At 38.2% G+C, this 25,620-nt stretch overlaps 2 protein-coding genes across 3 annotated transcripts in view; one reads left to right on the top strand and one right to left on the bottom strand.

Annotated features, from left to right (window-relative positions):
* Positions 1 to 3,961: 3,961 nt before the first annotated feature.
* Positions 3,962 to 20,650, top strand: LOC134679094 (uncharacterized). The gene is made up of 11 exons (XM_063537938.1): positions 3,962 to 4,569; positions 4,654 to 4,818; positions 11,495 to 11,758; positions 12,872 to 13,085; positions 13,293 to 13,414; positions 14,304 to 14,482; positions 14,614 to 14,786; positions 15,010 to 15,142; positions 16,531 to 16,695; positions 17,839 to 17,997; positions 20,482 to 20,650. The coding sequence occupies exons 1-11, from the start codon at positions 3,962 to 3,964 to the stop codon at positions 20,625 to 20,627; spliced, it is 2,328 nt and encodes a 775-aa protein (XP_063394008.1). The 3' UTR covers positions 20,628 to 20,650.
* Positions 20,651 to 21,645: 995 nt separating this feature from the next.
* The window catches only part of LOC134678912 (eukaryotic translation initiation factor 4 gamma 3-like), a 35,609-nt gene continuing 31,634 nt past the window's right edge, over positions 21,646 to 25,620 (bottom strand). For both annotated transcript variants that reach the window (XM_063537657.1, XM_063537656.1), the window contains 6 exons: positions 25,430 to 25,616; positions 24,972 to 25,148; positions 24,640 to 24,798; positions 24,147 to 24,378; positions 22,995 to 23,096; positions 21,646 to 22,701 (listed from right to left, as the gene is read on the bottom strand). In XM_063537657.1, coding sequence (XP_063393727.1) covers positions 22,622 to 22,701; positions 22,995 to 23,096; positions 24,147 to 24,378; positions 24,640 to 24,798; positions 24,972 to 25,148; positions 25,430 to 25,616 — 937 coding nt within the window. In that variant the 3' untranslated portion in view covers positions 21,646 to 22,621. The remainder of the gene's footprint in view (positions 22,702 to 22,994; positions 23,097 to 24,146; positions 24,379 to 24,639; positions 24,799 to 24,971; positions 25,149 to 25,429; positions 25,617 to 25,620) is intronic.

Here is a 25,620-nt window from a genome sequence, read left to right as displayed (position 1 = left end):
CTATGCGTCGTTAAAGAGTTCCGTTCTGATCATCACCAGCAGTTCCACTTCATCAAATGTCACTTATTTTGGTGTATATGCTTGATTTGTTGATAAAAACCCAAAAATCACTATATGTATGCCTTTAAGATTTGAGGAGTTCCCTCGATTCCTCATGGATCCCATCATCAGAACTGGGTTTTGACAAAAACGGGACCAATCTGTATGCATATACATTCAATCAAAAAAAGAATTTTCAAAATCGATCTAGTAATGACGGAGATATGGAGTAACAAACATAAAAAAAAATTAAAAAAAACATACAACCGAATTGATAACCTCCTTCTTTGAGATTTGGAAGTCGGTTAAAAAGTAGGTGAGTTGACTGTGACGTCACTACACACGTTTTCATAGTCTGTTCGAGATCCTGAATACGGTGAAAAATAAAGATACTACTCCTAAAAATACGTGTGATACCTCATTCGATTCGTCATGATGTCTAGAAAAATGTATTCGAAGCGTGTATTAGCACACAAAAAATATCAAAAGTTATGAACAAATAAAGGGGGGAAAAAATAGTTATTTTTTATTTCCCCGATATCTCAAAAAGTATCAGTATTTAAGAAGCCAAAATTAATATTATAAAAGAGCAGGATATTTCCAATCAAACATTCCATACTTGCAGAACTGTATCTCTATTATTTATACTTTTTATTCAACGCTGAACACAGCCCTCCGCGCCTTATTTTCGAGAAACGCGCGCGGTGTGAAAAAACGATTACTTAACATTAAACATAATTTTAAAGGTATTAAATATTCATTGAAATATTTAAAAAAAATATATGTTGTATTTAAAACATGTGAACACGTGTAATACTTGTAGAAATATTTGTTCCTGCACCAATTGATTTCGTGTCGGGTATAACTTCCAATTTTATAATACTTACTTAAATAATACGCAAGAGTTAATTATAGAGAGGTTAGATAACGAAATTTCGATTTTCTTGTTACGCGGTAGACCCCCAGGTTGTGATGGATAGTGGTAGTGGCGCCCCTTACGCACAGTTTTGCGTAATATTCCCTCTACTTGATTGATGTGATTGACAGATTAGGCATGACATTCAACGTCAACTTTCATCAATTTTTGTTGAATTGATCTTTTTATAATCTGATATTTTTTATTACTTTTCCTCTATTAGTTAATTAAGTGATTGTATTTAAAAAATATGGACCAAACCGAAGGTGGGTAGATAACTAATGATTGAACATAATCGAAAACCTGGCGGCCTACCGCTAAAATCGAATTTTCGTTATGTGTCTATCGCTCTTGCATACCCATTATAGCGATAAAGATGCAGATAACGAAATTACGGTAGAAGCGGGAGGCCTTATTTTATCTACTTCAACAAAACGTTTAATTGTGGTAGCGGCCTGTAAATGTACGAAAGTGATCGGGCACTTGGAAGCGGTGCGCTGGCAGCTGCAGCCGCGCGAGTACCTGCCGTCGGCGGGCGCGCTGGCGCTGGGCGACTGGGCGCGCGGCCACCACGTGTGGCTGCGTTACGTGCCCAGCGGCGACGGCTTGCTCCCCGACGATGACGTGCTGCGGTATGCTATGTGTAAACTCGCACTATTTAGGGTTCCGTACCTTAAAAGGAAAAAGCGGAACCCTTATCAGTCGTGCATCTGTCTATGTCTGTCCGTCTGTCACAGCCTATTTTTTCTCGGATACTACTGGACCAATTAAGTTGAAATTTGGTACACATAATATATAAATTAGTCACCCAAAGATGGACATTTTAAAATACATAGGTTCGAAGTTATTTAAGAAAACAAGTGACCATTCCCCCTCCCCCCCTATTATCTCCGAAACTACTGGGTCAAATTAAAGAAAAAAAACAATAATTTTTTATCTATATACATGACAGGAAAACCTATTAGAAAGAGAATTTCTTAAAGATCTGCAACGTGTGATGAGAAAGAAGTGGCAGGTCGCACAAAAGTGTAAGTTGGAGCCTGCGGCGACACCTCACGAAGTCCTAGGCTTCCGAGAATATCCCCTGTCGGAGGACTACAAAGAGACGAGCGTGTCAATGTGGGTGCAGGAGCATTACGGCAGCGCAGTGGAGGACCCGTTCTACGAGAACGTGTACGGGCGCGAGGCGAGCTCGGCGCCGCGCCGCGAGGAGCCCAAGCCCATCAAGAAGCGGCCGCCGCCGGCGCCGCCGCGTCGCAGCGACTCCACGCACCTGACCTCGCACCCGCTGCCCTCCGCCGTGCACCCCTCCGCTTGAAACCCGCTGTGGCGCGCGTGCTGCTGGCTGTGGACAGGCCGGGCGCCCGCCGCCGACGACCCACATGACGATTACAGAACTAGACGGTTCTGCGATAGTTTGAGTAGCCTCTACTAGTACGCTTGACGGTCGTGCGTGATATCGTTTTGTATAGTGTATAACGCACGGATAGAGATTGTTGTACGTTGAAGTGAATGGTGTAGTTTTCCTGTTTTTTATTGAATAGTTATAATTATTACATTTAGGTACACAACTGATTACTAAATGTGCTCTGGGTGTTTAGGAGTAATTTTACAAGTCACCAACATATGGACATTTACGCCTATACTAGTAACAAAATTTATTATGATAATTTTTCAAGTAGGTAAGGTACCGATATTACTAGTGCTAAACTGTGCGAGCACAGTTTGTATCCAATAAATCGTTTGCAAAATACGTTAAGCGTGTTACATTTAAACAACTTATGTAAGAAAAGACAAATGTGGTCGAAACTTATAAGTGTGCTAGTTGAAGCTTATATTATATATTCTACTGCTAAAAGTGATGTAACTAGGTAATGTTTCAGAAGTGTAGTTCTGACAAGAAAAGTGAAGACCAATTTCGATGTTAAAATGTTATTATTTCGAAAAATATAATAAATAATTTATCGTAATTTGAATGGCGGTGCTATTTTGAAAAGGTATACTAATGTATTGTAGGTAATTTGTAAGTCTACTTGTAATGAAACTGCTTAAAAAACGAGCTACCTAATATAGTTCTAGGCTAAACATAATTTATAAGTAATCTTTAAAAAATATCTTAGTTTATTTATTTTAAAATTTAATAACATGACAGTTTAACTTATTTACCTAAGTTAGTTTATTACAAGTAGACAGACAAAATGGTTCAGAGCATGAGTTGGAGTTTTGTGTCAATTTTTATTTTTGTGTTCCTAGTGAAACAAAACAATCGTTTAAACATCTTAGATTCAAGTGAAGTCAGGAAATAATGTACCTGACAAGACCTTCAGGAGCGGCTTAGGGAGGGGTTGTCCTATTTGAATCTAATGCGTGATTTTACCAACGCAAACCGACATTATCATTCAGCCGGCGGCATAGAAGGCATACCGGGCTCTTGTTAAATCAACAAAACAATCCTGTCAAATCAATGTAGGTATGTATAATCAACAGACAGGTGCACTTGTTAGTGTACTTGACTCAAATTGCTGGCACAATTTAGATTTGTTTGGAATGTATGTATTTTCATTTGCTAATGATATTTCATGTTGCCTGAACGTAGGATTATACAGTGCGGCTACTCCTTGGACTGGAGTCAAGAATATTTAATAGAGTAACTTATTATTTTCGCAATATGTTGCAGTTACACCTTTTAAATGTCCTATTTTATCCAAAGCAGAATGCAGCTATAGTTTGTATAGTAGTTTAATTGTAGTAGCACTAATTAAGGATATCTACCTACCATTCCACCTTACATTTATTTTACATACGACAAACATTTTTATCACTCCCTAAATGTTTAGTAATGCCTACTTTAAGACTTCAGGGTATTTTTTGGGTAATTTATTAATACCTACAACAAGGCACACCCGGGTATTTAGGCCTATATCCTCGTTTCAGGACATATTGTCTAACTAAATATTGTAAATTATAATATCGATGTGTATTAGTCACTCGTATTTGCCGCATGATATGTTAAAAACGATCGTTGTGCCAATAGTTAAGAACAAAACCGGTGATCTCTCTGATAAAGGAAACTATAGACCCATTTCATTGGCCACGATTATAGCAAAGGTGCTGGACGGTCTGCTTGACTGCCGTCTCGGTAAATACCTAGACTTGCACGATGCACAGTTTGGGTTCAGGCAGGGGGTGTCAACCGAGACGGCCATTCTGAGTCTAAAGCATACCGTCAAGTACTATACCGACAGAAGTACACCGGTGTACGCATGCTTCCTGGATCTTTCCAAGGCCTTTGATCTGGTGTCATATGGTATCCTGTGGGATAAGCTAGCTAGCACGAGTGTACCACGTGAGCTCATAGGTGTTCTTAAGTATTGGTACAATAATCAGTTTAACTACGTTAAATGGAATGACTCACTGTCGGGAGCATACAGGTTGGAGTGCGGGGTGAGGCAGGGGGGGTTGACCTCCCCTAAGCTCTTCAACTTGTATGTTAACGGTCTGATCGAGGAGCTCAGCAACATGCATGTGGGTTGTCATGTAGATGGAGTTAGCGTCAATAATATTAGCTACGCGGACGACATGGTGTTGCTGAGCCCCTCGCTATGTGCTCTCAGGCAAATGCTGAAAACGTGTGAGTCATATGCGAAAAAACATGGACTTATTTACAATGCCGGTAAAAGTGAATACATGGTTTTCAGGTCACACAGGATGAATCCCAACGTGTACCACAAAATACAACTGAATGGTAAATCACTGGAAAGAGTTACACAATTTAAATACTTGGGACACATCCTGTGTGAAAATTTGAAAGATGACCTCGACATTGAAAGGGAAAGGAGGGCGCTGGCGGTGCGGAGTAACATGTTGGCCCGTAGATTTGCTCGCTGTTCGAAACAAGTCAAAATTACCCTTTTTAAGGCGTACTGTCAAGTATTTTACACGAGCAGTCTATGGGTCAACTATACTCAAAAGGCATACAACGCCCTCCGAATCCAATACAACGACGCCTTCAGGATGCTGTTGGGACTGCCCCGTTACTGCAGCGCTTCAGGGATGTTCGCCACGGAACGAACTGATGACTTCTATGCCATCCGGCGTAAACGAATAGCGTCTCTGTTGTGTCGGGTGCGGGGCAGTCACAACAGTATACTTAAGGTCATAGCAGAGAGGGTGGATTGTACCTTCCTGAAATTTTGGGTTGACCTAATAATAAGTAAATAGTTATTTAATGTAGTAGTAGTAAGTAAATAACGTAGTCATAAGCCAAACTAACAATTGTATGGATAAAATTTATCTGAAATAAAGAATTAATAATAATAATAATAATGCAGAATCGGTTAACATTTTAGGGAAGTACATATTTTTTATTTGAAGATATCATATTGACCTTGACATTAGACGGCAAATAACCTATAGCTATATAACAATTCCTAATTTAGTGCCATAATTATGAAACCATATTTTGTTGTTTTTTGGCAAGGTTATTTGTATTTATTTAATCATTTAATAATGGGATAAAAGTCTAATCGTTAATTTATTTATTTTGTTGAAAAGAAAAACATAGTACCTGCCTATAATATATGCGCTTACGGAAGCATTGAAAAATGTAAAGCGTACGTACAGCTGCAATGTATACTGCCCTATTTATATGACGTTTGCGCAGACACATAATATAGGCAATGAAAAGGACAAAATGAAAAAGTAAACATAACTCCAATATCATAAAGATCTCACTGTAGTCAGAATGCGTTACTTATTTTTATGTTCGGGCTGTGATTTCTTTTTTGTGTCTGGCTTAGTTTCTGATATTGATTTGTTTAAGTACCTACCCAATAAAAAAAGGTTGAATCTGGAGTGAATGCTACTTGCGCAAATTTTAAGAGATTTCATTCCATAGTAACGGACAATTTTATGTTACATATTTGAAAAGATTTACACCATTCTAGGGAAGAAAAGCGATGGACATGCTCAGGCTAGGCTGGCACAGTAGACGTCAATACGCGCTAGGTCAAAATATTTTTTAATCATAATGATTAAAGAACACTAACGTTAAGTCTGGTTAATTTTACATCGTTTACGAAATAACAAAGCGAGATATTTAGCTAGACTATGTAACTACCTACATTTACTATTTAGGTGAAATTTGGTGGTCCTAGAGATAACTTTTTCAGAATTTTATAATAACTTCCGGGGTGAAACTATACACTATGACATTGTAATATTGTAGCTACCTAGTATTCATACTATTGAATATTGCCGATAACAAACAAACCGTTTGAGACATAATTATTATACATGTAGCGTCATTAAGTAATCATGCACCGCAACGAGAATCCATCCAGATTCAAATTCGGATTACGAAGACTGAAAGCATAATTGATCCGATTTTGACAATAAACTTGCGTCCAATGTTGGCATAGAGGTACCTATTAAGGTATTAGTGTTTAACCGGCTAATTCCAATAGTTGACATTCCTGGAATTAAGATTGAAAATGGCAACTATGGGGCCAGTGTCAAGCACTGGCGCTGTTACGCAAAATGTTCTTTTTTAAATGGCGCGTATGTCAACTCTGGTGAGTCCGTAGTCTATTATTGTGTAAACAAGGCCATGACTTAGGTCCGGGTGCACTAACCACAACTGATGGACTGATTAACATAGCTCGACAGAGAATTATCCACTTCCCTTTGTAATAAATAAAGAGACGTAATTATTGTGATTAGATACTGATGGTTTAGTGCAACCCACCCTTAATGTGTGTTATTATTCTATCACTTCTTAATTAACGAGGAATAATTTTTATAATTATTTAGTTTATACAACACTTAATTATTACCATTGATCTTTAAACATAGGGCAACCAAGACTAATTGTACTGTATGGGGTACGAAGCTATGTAGCTATACAGTTGATATTGTACCTACTAATGGATATGTCCTATATATGTTAAGCATTTAAATATAAAAATTATAACTGGATTTATTAGATACGGGTTCTACTATTTTCAACAGACATTATAAATTTATGTATTCGATACGATTTAGTTCTAAATCTATTATATATGTAACGCATTTATTAGTAATCATGGATATCTAAGTTAAAATTGTACAGAACAAATTAATTATAATATTAGTTCTTTGTATATTTTTTCAAATATAACGAAATTACAAATTGGATATATGTTTCATTGACACAAGGGACTGTTATCAACTTATCAGTTATCAGTATAGTACTTTAGACCGAGGCGTATCGGAAATCGGATCACAGGTTGAAACGTGTCAGGCAAAAAAATGTTTTTTTTTATGGAAAATATAGCTTATGACTGGCGTCGCAGGTGAATACAAGAGATATATCGTAGCAGCTCTTATAGTTAGTTTGTAAATTTAATTTTTTAAATTTCTATTTTTGCAGTTAAGGCATATTAAACATTATTACGCCTTGAAATTATATAGCTACGAGTATACGGAATAAACCTCACCAGTGGCAGCGAGTCATTAAATTGGGTACATTCCTCTACTTAAAATAAATTATCCTCCGTGCACGAAATAAAGCACCAGATCATTGTTAGAAAAATATAGATAGCAGTTATTTTTAAACACAATTTCTATTTAATAAAAAGTAGGTGAGTTGACTGTGACGTCACTACACACGTTTTCATATAAATTCCATATTAATCTAGTAACTTTGTCGAATTTTGTAACTTGGCTCTTTTGCGTCAAATCCGGTAGTTCTGATTTTTTGCAGACGTGTTTATGATGTTGGCCCAATGAATAATCCAAGTTTGTGACTTCGAGCGCCGAACGCAACTTTGTCAAAAATCGAATAAACCACAATTTTTTTTAGATTTGGGCGATTATAACCCTTAAGTACTAGTTTTTGGTACTAACTTCCTAGGGCGTTTTTAAAGTAGACTAAATTTGCTACAATAAGACACTAGAATTGTCTCTGTACATCTAATATTTTCCGAGATAAAGCCTTTCAATATTTTATAATTTTACATCAGTTCTTAGGTAAAAAAATGTGAGTGCCTATTTTGAAAAAAATATTTTTTTATGGAAAATAAACATTTTGTAGAACGTGGCGGTGATGAATTCCATATAAATTACCTACCTAACCCTTATTTTATAGCTAAGAACTGATGTAAAATTATAAAATTTTTAAAGGCTTTAACTCGGAAAATACTAGATGTAGAGAGACCATTCTAGTGTCTTATTGTAGCTTTAGTCTACTTTAAATACGCCCTAGGAAGTTACTATCAAACTAGTACTTTTGGGTTATAATCGCCCATATCTAAAAAAAATTGCGGTTTATTCGATTTTTGACAAAGTTGCGTTCGGCGCTCGAGGTCACAAACTTGGATTATGCATTGGGCCTACATCATATACAAGCCTACAAAAAATCAGAACTACCGGATTTGACGCAAACGCAAAGTGTATAATTTTACTGTATTATATAGTCTGTTCGAGATCCTGAATACGGTGAAAAATAAAGATACTACTCCTAAAAATACGTGTGAAGCCCCCTCCAGACTATGCGCGTGAAACGCGGGCGAAGCCGCGAACGCGAATGTGGAGTCCGGAACGCAGACCTGCGAAATCGACTCCACCTTCGCGTTCGCGGCTTCGCCCGCGATTCACGCGCATAGTCTGGAGGGGGCTTGATACCTCATTCGATTCGTCATGATGTCTAGAAAAATGTATTCGAAGCGTGTATTAGCACACAAAAAATATCAAAAGTTATGAACAAATAAAGGGGGGAAAAAATAGTTATTTTTTATTTCCCCGATGTCTCAAAAAGTATCAGTATTTAAGAAACCTAAATTAATATTATAAAAGAGCAGGATATTTCCAATCAAACATTCCATACTTGCAGAACTGTATCTCTATTATTTCTACTTTTTATTCAACGCTGAACACAGCCCTCCGCGCCTTATTTTCGAGAAACGCGCGCGGTGTGAAAAAACGATTACTTAACATTAAACATAATTTTAAAGGTATTAAATATTCATTGAAGTATTTAAAAAAATATATGGTGTATTTAAAACATGTGAACACGTGTAATACTTGTAGAAATATTTCTTCCTGCACCAATTGATTTCGTGTCCGGTCTTCGAGCAACACGGAAGGGAGGCGGCATTCGCACTATTTCCCCTCTGCCGAGGTACAAGATTAGCGCGTCAATTTAATCTAGCGCGGGTAATAAAACTAGTTGCACTTGGATTTTTCACTAGACCGAGTCCAGACGCGCGCGTGAACACTACTGCACAAAAATGCCTGTTTGCTCGGTTTTTTGTTATAAAAAGAGGTCGGGGACATCAAAATTACAAAAAGAAAGTGTTACATTTCACATGTAATATTTTTTTTTTACATATCATACGTTAAATTACATTTAAATACAATTATTATATTTTAGTCTCAAGTAATTGTTGGATTTATCGATTTTGCTCGCTCAGTACAAATTGCGGATCGGTCGAGCGACAAATCCGACTTCTCATCTCTCAGAATACAATGACATACTTCAACGAAAATGTGTTAGTGTGCGTGTTGTGACACTAGTCACTCGTCCGTACACAAAAAGAGATCGAGGTTTGCAAGATTTGTCTTTGACGTGTGTCATTTTCTATGTATTTGTGTCGTCATTACAGATTGGATTTTGTATGTAAGTGTGTGAGAAATGCGACTGTGTGCACCTTTCCCCCCGCGAAAAATGGCAGAAAGATTTGTACGGCGAGATATCGCTTGGGCCCCTCCCTTCCGACATGTCGGAAGCCGGTGTTGCTCGAAGTGTCCGGTATATTAACTTCCAATCTTATAATACGTCGAATGCGCAAGAGTTATTATAGAGAGGTTAGATAACGAAATTTCGATTTTCTTGTTACGCGGTAGACCCCCAGGTTGTGATGGATAGAGTCTGTGCGGAAAGAGAAGAGTCGTGGCAGAAACGGGAACTAACATTTTAAATTTTATATGGCAATCAAACCTTTGACACCTGTCTTGTAAAAAGTAAACAAACTTCTGTCAATGTATATTTTTATTAACAAAAACCGCAAGTTTTATGTCTAAAATATTTTCAAAACACGATAAAGCCGTACATAAAACCACAAGGAAAATTATATTTAACATTGTTCGGTTTTGTCAGCGGGAAGAAAACGGCTAAAAGCCGTGGAAACTTACAAAAAGTCGCGGAACGTGTTTCCGCTATTCGCGGGTATTGATGTTGTATTTAATATTAAATAATTACCTATTTAATAAGCCCCCTAAGTAACATGTCTCCGGTACATAATCGGTAAGTATATTCATTCAAAATATATTAATTTTCATAAATATGCAGGTCATTCATGATCTTTAAAATAACAGACAAATAGTCTTGATACTTGCCATTTTATGCATATTTATATGTAATTTCTTTTTCAGGATTGTGTAAAAGTACCTACGGTATCTCGAATAAATCCAGTTCAGATGAAGATAGTTCTATGAGTGTCCCTGGTTGTTTTGAAGCTAGCTCAAACATAAGTGACATTGAATATTTTAATTCAGACTTCGATTACAAAGAATAAAACTTTTTCTAACAAAATATTTCTTTATTTTAGGTTCTGTTTACGAAATTATATTTCATATTTAGCAGTGACTTTTCGGCGAAGTAAAATATCGTGAGATGAGAGAACCGGACATATCCCCAATAAGGCCTACCTACTTATGCACTATTTTTATTCATATTTATTATTAATAATGTACACATAGTACACATACATTACAAGTCAAGTTTACAATGGGTGAAATATATCCCAGATAAAATTACAGTTCTATTGCCCAATTTCTACCCGATCTACCCGGTTTTAATAACTGTTGGACTGCACAGATTAGGCAGTACATAAATGAGACTCGTATCTTGTTTGGTACTAAAATTACAGTTGTATTGGGCATATTCTTAAATAGTTTTAGCAGTTTTGTCAATCGCATTCACTTTTTAGTATCTGAGATATAAAAACAAGTGTATTTTAAAAAGAAAACTAGTGCCTGCGCTAAATCAGAGGATTGAGTTGACGAGCCGACACCACCACCAGGCTCCGTTTCGTAAGCCGTGGTAAAAAACCGGAACAAAAGGGATTCAAGTATCATGACCTTTAGTGTCGTACTATAATCACGTGACCAGTGTTGTCAGCATAGCAAAAACCATAAAATAGCACTGGCGCGCCCTCAAATCCCACGACTCTTCTCTTTCCGCACAGACTCTAGTGGTAGTGGCGCCCCTTACGCACAGTTTTGCGTAATATTCCCTCTTTACTTGATTGCTGTGATTGACAGATTAGGCATGACATTCAACGTCAACTTTCATCAATTTTTGTTGAGTTGATCTTTTTATAATTTGATATATTTTATTACTTTTCCTCTATTAGTTAATTAAGTGATTGTATTTAAAAAATATGGACCAAACCGAAGGTGGGTAGATAACTAATGATTGAACATAATCGAAAACCTATCGGCCTACCGCTAAAATCGAATTTTCGTTATCTGTCTATCGCTCTTGCATACCCATTCTAGCGATAAAGATGCAGATAACGAAATTACGGTAGAAGCGGGAGGCCTTATTTTATCTACTTCAACAAAACGTTTAATTGTGGTAGCGGCCTGTAAATGTACGAAAGTGATCGGGCACTTGGAAGCGGTGCGCTGGCAGCTGCAGCCGCGCGAGTACCTGCCGTCGGCGGGCGCGCTGGCGCTGGGCGACTGGGCGCGCGGCCACCACGTGTGGCTGCGTTACGTGCCCAGCGGCGACGGCTTGCTCCCCGACGATGACGTGCTGCGGTATGCTATGTGTAAACTCGCACTATTTAGGGTTCCGTACCTTAAAAGGAAAAAGCGGAACCCTTATAGGATCAGTCGTGCGTCTGTCTGTCTGTCCGTCTGTCACAGCCTATTTTTTCTCGGATACTACTGGACAAATTAAGTTGAAATTTGGTACACATAATATATAAATTAGTCACCCAAAGATGGACATTTTAAAATACATAGGTTCGAAGTTATTTAAGAAAACAAGTGACCATTCCCCCTCCCCCCCTATTATCTCCGAAACTACTGGGTCAAATTAAAGAAAAAAAACAATAATTTTTTATCTATATACATGACAGGAAAACCTATTAGAAATGTGAAGTCAAGCGTGAGTCGGACTTATGTACGGAACCCTAGAAACGCGAGTCCGACTCGCACTAGGCTGGTTTTTTTTTACCTTAACCCAACCAATTTCTGATATTTTCTTAACCCATAGTGCCGTTGTCTAGTGTTGTGAATAACGCTCGTTTTGAGGTTTAAAGACTTGAACCTTTAAGACTCGCGAGGCTTAATAACGCCTCAAAGGCGGCAAAGACGATTTTTGACATCCATACGCGTAAAATAAATACATACATACAATTCTCAAATATACTCGAGTCTTAAAGACTTACGAGTCTTGAGGGCGCGAGTCTTTAAGCCTAAAAATAAGCGTTATTCACAACACTGCCTTTGACCCTTTAAAAATAGATTTGAAATGGGATCGGCACATTTTTGCTGTGCCCCAGGTACCTCCAACTTGATTACATTTCGTACTGATGGTGCTCTTTATCATTTGTTCGGTTCGGTGCCACAATGAGTTCAATGGCGAGACGCAATATGCATAAATGCCGTACATACATCGGTAACATTTAATCACTGTATACGAGTATTATGGGATGTGGCTTCTTCCGATCGCTTTGAGAATTTTATCATTTTATTTTATTAAATGGAACGGAACTTTAGTTTTCCCTCCCTGGGTAGAGTTAGTAGACCAAACTGAATTGCTTGGGGGCACCTACCTAACTAAGTAAATCGCCCAATTGGTTCTTCAAATATTCAGCATAATTCGGTTATAACAACGGTACAAACCAACCGGTTTGTTAAGTGCAGAAGTACGGATACGCGGTACTGGAGCATACACGACGTGCAGCGCTACTCCGAGCTGATGCTGCACTGTGAGAACGTGCTGTTCACCTGCCAGTACCCGACGCTGCGGCTGCCGTCGCGCCTCGGCGCGCACTTCTGGAGCTCCAACACGGCGCTCAAACTGCCCACCAGCCTTTATCTCAAGGAGTTCCACAGAGCCTTGGAAACTACCTTATTGGTTAGACGATCCGACTAGCACCTAAATATTATAACGCCATTTTGTTTATTAGTCCTAAATTTCAAAACAATTAATTAGTTCACCACGGTTCAACACACCACGGTGGATTTGAAGTTTAGGCACTTTGGGAATAAAAGTTATTAGGTAGGTAGTAGAGCTTTCTTTAATGACGATATGACTCTAAAACGTTTTATTTCCTTTTTCTAGAAAATGCAATTAGAGGAGGCACAAATGGATCGTCTTATTATATCGGATCAAATAGTGAATGTTAACTGCCTTGATTATTATAAGCGAAAAACCTTTTTTCGCTTGCTTAATAACATTTTAAGGTATGACTGAAAATGATCAATCACAGATTACTTGGGTATCTACTAAACTCAGGTAAGCAGCAATGCTCCAAAATTAGACATCGACGACTTTGAAATACGATTCTGCAACGGCGTGCTAGTATTACCTGTTTACATATATTATACCTATTAAAGTACTTAGTTCCTACCGCCAGCCAGTGGCGGATTTGCCCTAAGGCACAGTAGGCCCGGGCCTAGGGCGGCAAGATATTTAGGGGCGGCAAATTGTGACAAAAAATTCGCTGATGGCAACAAGAAATAACTCAAAATGTAGTCAATATTATGGGTGGCTTGAAAGGGGCGGCTACAGGGCCTGGGGCCTAGGGCGGCAAAGACTGCAAATCCGCCACTGCCGCCAGCCGAAATCGGTATAGACTTATAGAGATCAATTTCTAAGATTAAGTTTGCCACACATGGCGTACATGATCTTAGAAAAACGGACAGACTATACCTACAGGAGTTTATTTTTTAATAAAAGATTCGCGTATTTTTTTTATTTAACAACCGCTTTAGGCTTTGTAAGAAAAGAATCAAAATATTTTGTTGTGGCTGGTATTATATCGTTCTAAGTTATATACCTTACTCGCAGACTCGTAGCTAAGCCTATAGAGTTGAGTACATGCGCTGGCGTCGAATAAAATTAGAATTTTAATGACTTACATTCCACTTGGGTGGCTCGATCCACAAGTTCCTAAAATTTATTAGTGGTAGGTACTAGTAGGTACGCATAATTGACTCTGTTTTGATTTTTTTTAAAGTCGCTAATTTCCCGAGTGGTGGGGTAGTTGTAGCTGCGCTATAAGTGGGATATTAAGTAGGCTACCGAAATAATAACGCTTTTCTGGTTTGGTTGCAACGGCGCATGATACAGTTTGCAGGACCGGCTGCAGCTGGTATCGCTGGAAAACCTGTGCTGTACGCGGCTGGAGGGCGCGCGGCTGCTGCAGCAGCTGGCCTGCTTCGCTGCGCACTCTCTCAAGTACCTGTTCCTGTGGCGCTTCGTGCTGCCCAACGAGAACCCTGTCCTCATCAACTATTCCTACATCACTGGTTAGTTTGAGTAAGTAGTACACTTTAGCTAGGAGAGGCTAGGTATGAAGGCGAATTAAATATGAACTGAAAACCCAGAACAGAAACATAAATAATTGACAAACTCACAAAGGGAACTTATGGGCCTTCAGGAAGCGGGCAATACATACCGCGGCCAGAGACTCGGCGCTGTTTCCTGCGTAGCTTGGGCGAGCTGCGTAACCTGCGCGTGCTAGCGCTGGAATACGCGCACATTGCCGACGAGACGGGCGGCGCGCTCATCTCCCTCATCACGGTCCTCAAACGGCCCCACATGCGATTACAGGTAGGTACGCAATACGACCTGGAATTTGAACTGACACGAAGCTGGAACCTAAACGATCACCTATTGCGTTGAGCTTTGCGCATTTATCCTCAATAGAGCCAAATGAAAAAGTCTTTGATAGATAGTTGGTTCAATAATAAATAGAAATTAACGATAATTTTCTTGAAGATTACTCATTAAAATTTACTAGGCAATAGGTAACTTAATGAGCACATGATTTTAGTTGATGTGCCGGGAAGACCAGACTCCCTGCCACGCAGACACGTCGCTGGGCGCAGGTGGCCATGTCATCCCCGACTTTGCTTGGAGGCGGGTCGCCACAACCTGTCCAGATCTTTACCTGCTCATGGCTTTCTGTAAGTCTTTTAAAAGTAGTCAAAGATGTAAATATTCGGCCGTTGGTAATGGTTTTTCGCACTTGAATTGATAATGTACCTAAAACCTATTCTGGAAGTCTAAGAACTTCATTAGGTACAGTCCGTCTAAGGCTTAAGACTCTAAGCTAACTTATTTGCACCGACAAATTAAAGGAGTGTCATAATTCAACGTCACTTTTTCATAGAAATTGACATTTCCACACTTCGTCATTATCATTACAAATGCCATACAGAGTTAGCTTGATCCGACTTGCGGCGTTCAACACTGTTGCTAGATTCCTCAGATAACATTTTTTTAACGGGATAATTTACCTATGCCAAATACAGTGAAACCTGGTTAAGTGGGACCTGGATAAGTGAGAAACCTCTATAGCTGGGACTCATGGTGCGGTCCCGACACTTTAGCACTGAATTACCTCTGTTAGTGAGATAAAACGAACCCCTATAACTGGGATTAATTTTTGTGATTTTATAGTCACATTTACCTCTATAATTGAGACAGAGAGTGTATTTTACTTCTTTTACTGAGAATATATTTATAAGATTACATTTTCCTAATTGTTTATTAGAATTTTATAGGAATTGACCTCTATATCTGAGATAACGTCAATCTATGACCTCTCTAACTTGGACTTTATTGATCAAATTCCGTATTATTACTAACTCTTAGACTATCCACAAATTCCGCATGTGCTTAATTGTGTCTAAACGACTTCAAGTTTGATTTAGTTACTTTATGTAGTTAAAACTATCGAAACGAAAGCTGAAATCTTGATAAGTAACACAAATAAACAATTTTCATTTAATAAATTACTAAGACGCAATGAAGTCCGTCCGTATAAAATTTTATTTTATAATATCTATCCTTTGGAAAATCATTCAAAATAAATTCAAAGAAATATTTAAACAGACTTAAGAAATATTTAGGGACAAGGATTATTTGCATTTATCTTATTTATTTTTAAAGATAATTTAAAATACCTTATTAACCACCTCTATAACTGAAATGTACTCTATTCTCACCTCTATTAATGGAACCCTCTGTAAATGAGACAGAAATTTATTTGTACCTGGCTAACTGAGAGCCTGGGTAAGTGGAATACCTCTGGGACAAATCTGCTTGTACCTTATCCAAGTCTCACTTATCCAGGTTTCACTGTATTTCTTAATTTGTGGCATTCGCAAAATTTTGAAATCGAAGATAGTCGGCCATATTTTCGACCTCAGACTCAGATATATTATGGGGCCTATCGGTATCTCCAATAAGTAATAATAATTTCATCACGATCGGACTAGAAATACAAAGATGTTACTTATTCAACTGACAAACTATTTTACTTTGCTACATACATTGCTGGTGGTTGCAGGCCGCATTCGCAACTACGACGACATCCGTCGGTTCCTGTCTCCCAGCATCCCGCTGCGTGAGGCGCACTTTCAGCTCGGAATAGACCTCACGCAGACCCAGAGACAGGATTCTGACGTAAGCTGCATCGTGCGCCATCTCGCCTTTAGATATGCGAGCACTCTAGGTGAGAATAGATTTAGTTTAGTTTATTTATTTCATAACAATATACTTATATATAGGATTAGTCTTAAACAATTTCACTATCGTGTTGCTCTGTTGCTAATCGAAATTAGATTTTGGCTAAGTATCTGGTAGTGGTGGGACATGGCCATTCTGAACACTTATTCTGTCCCGATACCCAAGTACAAGATCATGGTGGCAACTGGTCAGGAACCCTGAAATAACCTTTGTTATCTGTCATATGTACCTGTCGTGTTCTAACACTAAGCGCAAGTGACACGCCAAGTGATAAAAGCGCGACCATTTTATCGGTGGTGCTGCATGTGGTATCGTCTTGGGTCGTCCGTCCCATTCGTTTTTCGTCAAGTTCTTAAATTAGTCCTATTCTGCTTTAGTCACTCATTCTACATTAGGGTGGTTCAAAAAACATTTTTTTTTATTTTCCGACGGGCCATCCCCTTATTTTGTTACACTTATTATGCTGATAAAATACACCAAGTTTCGTAATTTTATCTCAACTACAAGGGGGTGCTCAACCACTTTGAAAATTTTGTATGTTGTATGAAAACCAAAAAACAGAAGTATTTATTATTCAGATTTTTATTTAAGTATCTGTTTTCACATTATTTGCACATGTGATTTATAAGTTTTTAAGTAGAAAAACATTTTTAATTCTATTTTTTATAATTTTTCGAAAAGTAAGGTTTTTAGAATTTCACCTAAAAAATCATAAAAAATAGAAATAAAAATGGTTTTTCATCAAATAACTTTAAAATCGCACTTTCAAATAATGTGAAAACTACTACTTACATAAAACAGAAAAAAATAATAACTTGTTTCTTTTGGATTTCATACAACTTTGAAAAATTTCAAAGTGTTTGAGCATCCCCTTGTAGTTGAGATAAGATTACAAAACTTGGCATATTTAGTCAACAGAACACGTGTAATAAAATGAGAGGGTGGCGCTTTTTCTAGCTGGAGTTTGAATTTTTCCCATACAAACGTGAACCACCCTATTCTACATTCGTCACAATCGTCGGTGGCTTTCAATGTAGAACGAGTGTCGAAAGCAGAATACGACTAATTTAAGAACTTGACGAAAAACGAATGGGACGACCCAAGACGATACCCTGCATGTTGTCGGCAGCGGCCCTGAGTATCCACCAATGGCGTTTCGCGGTGTTCCCGCTGCGGCGCGTGTTCGAGCTGATGCCGCGGCTGCTGCGGTTCTTCTACGTCGGCAGCTGCCAGGATGAAGTCGATCTCAAGCGGATGCTGAACATTATTGCATCCGGAGTTTGCGACAGTTAGTACGAGTATAAAACCACTTATACTTGTATTATTATAACTTTAAACGAGCAATTCTTGTATATTTATTTATATATATGCCATATGGAGATTTTCGGGGGCTAAAAATCGATCTAGCTAGGTCTTATCTCTGGAAAAACGCGCATTATTGAGTTTTTATATGTTTTTCGAGCAATGTTCGGTCTCCCTGATATTTACTGTAATCAGTGGGGAGACACTCCTGACTTCGGTCGAACTCGGCTCCGTTCGGCTCAGCATTGCTCCGAGCAATTATTAGGGTTGGCACCATTTGACTTCCTTGTGCGTGCACGACCACAGATAAGATAATCACTTGAATTTTGACAACCCTAAATAGCCGAAAGGGATAGTGCTATATCTTAGAAAGGGATATCATGATTCGACCCTGAATCGCTGTCAAACTTCGGGTTTGTAGGAAGTGACCTTTCTGTACGATAATAACGTATGCGGAGTGAAATTTGGACAAAGTTCAATATTATTTGAAATAAAAAAAACACCATCCTTTTTTAAAATAATTATGTTTTTATAATAATGTATGTATCAAGGCTTAGTGTAAAAAATAGGTTACTCCCATGCGAGATGCTTTACGGCAGTTCTGTGGTACTTTGTCCATCGCTGTCGAAAACACAGATGTCGGCATTTTATTCAGCTCCGATTTTATTTTTCGAATCAAACTCTGTAGATTTTTGGGACGAAAATTATTGCAATATACTCGCCTCTTTAGATTTGCCCAAAAATCTTCTATAGGGCGAAGTTGCGGAACATTAGGTGGATTTGATGTCTTCGGTACGTATGGGATGTTTAACTCCGCCATTTTGCAAAGGGTTTTTTTGGAATAATGGCCTGAGGCTAAGTCTGGCCAAAACACTACATTTTCTCCTCTATGACTCGTATTTATGAAATCCCGCACTAATGGCAAACAACGCTCTATGTAGCGGTCGGCGTTCACAGCTAAACCTGACTCAAAGAATACAGGCTTAGGCATTCCGCGTCGACTGATGGCAAGCATAGCAAAACTTTTTTAGGAAATTTTGTATGCTCAACATATTTCACGTTCTCATCGGTTGGACCATTGGTGTTCTCAAAATAGTAATTGCCTTGCCACTCGTTTCCATCTAACGTGAAATATGACTCGTCATCCATAACGCAAGTGACATTGTTTTTAGCATGAAGCGATACTTCACACCTGGACAGCTTCTAACACTTTACAAAGCTCAAGTCCGGTCGTGTATGGAGTATTGCAGCCACCTGTGGGATGGCTCAGCTAAATACCAACTCGCCGCTTTGGACTCAGTGGAGCGCAGAGCCAGGAGGATGATTGGCGACAAGAAGCTAACGGCTAAGCTTCAGTCTTTGGCCCATCGGCGGAAAGTCGCCAGCCTGTCGGTATTCTACAGGCTGCACTTCGGGGAGTGTGCCCAAGAGCTACACGAGCTTATTCCACCGTCCCCATTCTACCATCGGACTTTTAGACGCACGGCCGGTTTCCATCCTTACATGGTAGATATTCCACCAATTCGCACGAAGCGCTTTGCTTCTACTTTCCTTATGCGCACTGCCAAGGAATGGAATTCCCTGCCGGCGTCTATATTTCCGTGTTCTTATAACCCGGCAACCTTCAAATCAAGAGTGAACAGGCACCTTCTGGGCGAGCTCGCTCCATCGTAGGCCACGTCTACGCCTCGGCTAGTCTGTGGCCATGAGTAAGCCCATTCATAATAATAAAAAAAAAAGCGTAAAATATTTCTTTGACTAATTTACACAACCGTACTTTCTGAGTGATTTCTTGGTTTTCAGAGACAGTGGGCTTAACTTTTCTACATCGCTTATCAATGCCCATGTCTTTAAGATATTTTTTAACAGTTTTGCCGTCAGTTTTAAATTTTCTTCCGAGCTCTCTATAAGATTGTGCGACACGGCCGGCCGTAATTTTCTTTAATCGAGCTCTCTCAGAAACCTTGCTCAAGCTGGAATAGTTTCCAGAACCAGGCTTTCTGGCAGTGGTTTTCATCAAGGCAAAGGACGCCAGAATATTGTAAATAGTGCTTCGACTCTCACCCATTTGCACAAAATGTTCCACCACCTTTGATTTCGGCCATAGGGGATGGCTACTATAGAAATTACATACTGTTTGACGACGGCGTTCTTGTTGATTTACCATAATTACAAAATTAAACAACCAATCTTTATGAGACTTACCAAACTGATTGACAGATATATTGGCTTTACATTGACAACACATATTTTTTATTAAGATTTTTGTGTTTTTATATTTTATATAACAAACTTTGACCAAATTTCACTCCGCATACGTTACTATTATTAAATTTCTTCTTGTAAGTATGTATAAAAAATTACTATAGTCACTGGCATCCCAGTTTTAGCTTTAAAAAAACAATTTCCTTTTGAAATCAGTTGAAAAAGTATTGACCACAAATCTTAATTACTTTTTGCTTCTTTACAGAATTGAATCATTTAAAAATACAAATTCAAGATGAAATGGCGAAGCGCGACTACTGGAAAAGTGTAATAGAAAATATTATGGAAGAATATAAAGATATAATGAAAGTATTGGAAATAAAATTTGAATTAGAAATTTATAAAAGCTAAATAAAAATATGATCAATATACAGCACTTGATTTTTTTATGAAACAAAACATTTTAGCATAGTTTGACAGCTGAAGATGGCGCTATATACGCTGTATCCAATAACATATTTCGAACTTGTATCAGGGTGGCATTCCACCTTTGAATAATTTTTAAATTTCGAAATGACATTTGAATGTACACAGATTACCAGTTCGCCGAATGATATCAGCCTGTCAGTTGTTAGCTGTGAAATTTTGCGTTTAACTGACAGGCCGATATCATCCGGCGACGCTGGTTTCTCGCAGTGAACAAAATGTGGTTTTGCTTACTGCGAGAAAGTAGTGGTCAGAATCAAATATTATAGTGACGCCCCTTGTGGCCAAATAAGTAGGTTAGTTCACGATTCGCCGGATTTGCTTTAGGACGTCACAATCCGTGTATAAGAGAGTATCCGACGAAACGGGAACTAACCAAATACATATTATATCTCGTAACATACATTTGTTACTATGGAAATAAGGCTGTGTGGCGACATATCGCTGGCCCAATATTACAGGGTTCTATGGCTATCAGGGCCGTCGCTATTTGATGCTGACTGCACCTATTCTTGAAATTCAGAACAGCCGTATTATGTCATTAAAAACAGTATTTTTTCATAAAAAGTTTATTTACATAACATACATATTAACTGACAAGAGTAGCTATAGTAATAAAAATAAAACTCAGTAGCGGAGTCAATAGGGAAGTGAAAGACGAGGGGCATGAGGGGGCGGGGGCGGCCGGCAGCCGGCACCAGTCGCCTGATGCACGATGGATTTATCAAAACCACGGCTAACTGAGCCACTATAATATAATTATAACTAAACAATAAAATATCTAATAAAATAAAAAGTTACAATTTATAAAGGCATGTACTAATTGCAATCTTGAAGAATCGAATTTCAAGGAATAGTTGTAAATTGTTAACGAAATTCATTCATTGGGTATGAAGATATACACGAAACCAAATGAATAACGGCCAAAATAAACTTCTCAATGTTCTTTACATTTTAGAAATTACATCTTTATTAATTATGTCTATATCAATAAAAACAAAGTGATATACATATTAAATATTATAAAACCGTTCAACATGTTGACCTCATAACATAGTCCAATTACTAGGATTTGGAGACAACCATCATTTAACATAATTGTAGGTTTCTCTATCATTTTAATATTACGAATGATTATTGCTTGGATTGTTGTTTATGTCGACATTTATTACAATGATTCTGTTAACTATTTGTAGCACATATTCTATATTAACTATCTCCCCGTAACATATGTTCCATATAAAATATTAATTTTTGTTTTTCTATACTAAATACTAGATTTTATAGAAAAAAAATACATGCCGTATTGCTTCGTGGTTTGATTCTTACGTTTCAAGTGTATAAAAATTATATAAAACATAAATTACAAGGGAATTGGGGATACAGCCAATATAATAATCCGTTTCCGATTTCAGACTACGACCAAGTATTGGTAAGATATGTAACTGTAACTTTCGAAAGCCTGTTTCGCGTTAGCATCACATTGCAACACATCATAGATCCGTAGACGTAGTTCATGACAACTATGAAAACAATATTTAGTCCTGCAAGTCTACCAAATAACAACGCAAGTCTGATGTCTGATAATATATATACGTTGTTGCTAATAATTTAAAATTATTCCATCCCAAGCATATTTATTCTCAATTATTTTTTCAAAGTACGTAGTCATCATTAAACATTATAAATAACTATAGCTTTAAAAAATATCATACAACTTTTCTAGCCTTGTTAGTAAGCATTACATAATAATATAATCTATTATTCTATGAATTCAGTGTAGGTTGATTCTAGTATATAAAAATATAGAAGACATTGTAAGCGGATGCGTCGGCCGCACGGGGCGCGTAAAGCGCATACGGCGGCTGCGGCGGCGGCGCGCCGGCGACGGCGGCGGCGGCGGCGGCGGGGGGCCCACGTCAGTCCTCGCTGCACGAGTCCTCGTTGTCCGCTTCCTTGATGTTCGTGAAGAACGACGTCAGCGCCTTCATCATTACCGCTACAAACATACAGATACGGTTCATAAGATTTTCATAAAAATACTAGCTGGATAAAAAATTGTAGGTTGTGGTCAGTCAAAAATTATAGCTTCAATTTCCGCGACAAGCCAAATCTCATACAACGAAACTAGAAAAGGGCGTCGGCGCCATTTTTAAAAACCCTTGACAGATGCTAATGTCAACCCCATTACAGGCTTGTCGAGGCCCAAACTTAAAAAAAAATTTGAATCGCCCATAAAGTAGGCTGCCAACAAATGAATTAGCATAAAATACAAATATTTTGATGTTATACCTTTGCCTTCAAGTTCCTTTTGTGATTCTTCCCAAGCAATAAAACTATCCACAGAAATTATGTATTGTTCATGTAAATATTGGAAAATTTCTAGTGTTATGCCTGAAACAAAAACATTTTGTTATAAAAGGATAATAGCATATAATTTTTTTTTTTTATTATAGGACATTTTTTTTTTTACACAAATTGATTAAGCCCCACGGTAAGCTCAAGAAGGCTTGTGTTGTGGGTACTCAGACAACGATATATATAATATATAATTACTTAAATACATAGAAAACAACCATGACTCAGGAACAAATATCTGTATCATCATACAAATAAATGCCCTTACCAGGATTCGAACCCGGGACCATCGGCTTCATAGGCAGGGTCACTACCCACTAGGCCAGACCGGTCGTCATTTATATAAACCCTTTATGATGTGTCCAAAAAACGAAAATAACGACAAGCATAAAAATAAATAATGTTGTTATTAGAAATTTCTTATCAGTGGAATTGTTATTAATGCTTCATTATTACAACATAATCGATTTCATAATGACATTCAAATTTCGAACATCTGCGGGCCTAGCCAAGGTTACAATCGCTATCGCTTCGACAACGAAAAGCTTTATGTCTCTCTATCACTCTTCCGTATTAGTGCGACAGTGACAGTTGCGTTTCGATCGCTACGGAGCGTAAGCGATTGGCATCTTGGCTACGCGGCCTGTTGTCTTGTTCCTATGAAATGGAATGTAAAGAGGTCAGTAACTTTCATTTACTGAAAAAATAACTAAAATCTCGTGTGATCCTACTATGAAACTAGCTTCTCTCTTTACACAAGCCCATGCTATATTTTGAAAGTAAAACATAACTAAAACTCTGTTTTAAAATAAAGGCTGATTTAGATGGCGCGCGAACTCGTATGCGTTTTTAGTTACATTGAGGACTATTGGTTACGTCCAATTGAGCCGACCACTCAAATACTGCAATGTAATGAAACTCGTATGTGAGTTCTCGCACCGTCTAAATGGGCCTTAAATATTTGAATTGGTTAATAAGACTTTAAAAATCCCAAGGAATAAGAATGGGTTGTATTGTATCTCTCGATAAACCTGTCTGAAATACATTGCTGAAAATAAAAGTTCTTTTTATATCCAGACAGCGTACCTTGAGGATGTTCTAGATTATGCATGAGCTGCTGAATGCCCAGTAAACAGCTGGCTTCCCTCGCGTCCCTGACTTCGCCGAACTCGTTGATGAGCCCGCAGTATTTGTTCATCCTGTCTTGGTTGAAGCGGGGCGCGTCCCGGCCCTCGGCACCGAAGAGCGCGTGCTCGCAAATTGCTTGGATCAGCGAACGCATGAACCACTCTTCGTTCGCAGCTTTCCCGAGGTTATCCTGATGCATTGGATAATTTTATTAAAATGTTTAATGCAGTTATGCTTATAGGTACTGATAGTGTCGTAGAGTATTTGTTTTTTTCCATATTACACTGTGACTATTTTCTATTAATGAAAGGAGCATGCCTGCCACTCCAGCGCTGTGAAAGGAGCATGCCTGCCACTCCAGCGCTGTGAAAGCAGCCAGGCTACTGGAGTTGGTATTATATCTAATAAGTTCGCGTCTGTAACATTACTCTTGAACAAAGATTAGACATACCTGAACCCATCCTCGTATACAATCACGATTTTCATCAGAGTTCATCAATTGCAGCAATTTGCTTTGTGTATCGGCGGGAGTTAATATTTTTTTCGTTTCTTCACAAACCTTAGCTCCTTCTAAGAATTCGAATTTGTTGTCCTCTAACCATTTTGAAACCTGTAATCCGTACAACATTATATCAGGCAAGATGGGATTTAAACATTTTGTTATTTTATGATCGAAATTTATAGAACCCCTTTTAACTATATAAAAAGTGGGGATGGAGTCATTCTACTATTATGCAAAGTGACTCCGCGTATGGGGTGTCTATATTTTGGCATTTAAATTACCTGATCTTCACTCATCCATTCGCTGAATTTGAGCCCGGACTCTTGCCATTTGCTTTTCACAAAGGAAGGTCCCATGCTTTCTTTCATATTCTTAAATATTGATTTAAGCAGCAAATGCCCATGGTTCGCCGATATTATCGTATTACAGAGGCTAAATACTTGAACGAAGTTAATATACTGAAAAGAAAGAATGAAATGTAATAAAAATCATAACAATAAAAGGTCATCGTCGAATAAGAGAAGATGTATCAATGTGTTTTTCAATCAATCAATTAATTCCTAATTGTACCTACAGGTTTATGTGACCAAAACTCGCATCGCATAGTAAGATTAATTTTATCACAAGAGCTGCCGCGGGTTTTATGCGCTAGCTCTTATGAATCTACCAAAAACGTAGTAGGATTGAAAGTTATCTCCATAAATGAAACATTTTCGTCTACTGTAATGAATGTACTTACTTTCTTTTCAATTTGTGGAGCCATGAACCACCCTAAATATTCATACAACATAGGTATATCAATGTACAAATCAGGAGCGAATTCGCAGAATTCTTTCAACCCCGCTAACAAGTTATCACCTGAGACTACATTAGTCGATACTAAATGTAGCACTGATTTGGTGATTATTGCAACTTCCTTAGGTGACCTGT

The sequence above is a fragment of the Cydia fagiglandana genome, chromosome Z (genome assembly GCF_963556715.1).
Source record: "Cydia fagiglandana chromosome Z, ilCydFagi1.1, whole genome shotgun sequence".
Classification (NCBI taxonomy): domain Eukaryota; kingdom Metazoa; phylum Arthropoda; class Insecta; order Lepidoptera; family Tortricidae; genus Cydia; species Cydia fagiglandana.
This window is presented reverse-complemented; position numbering and strand designations above follow the sequence as displayed.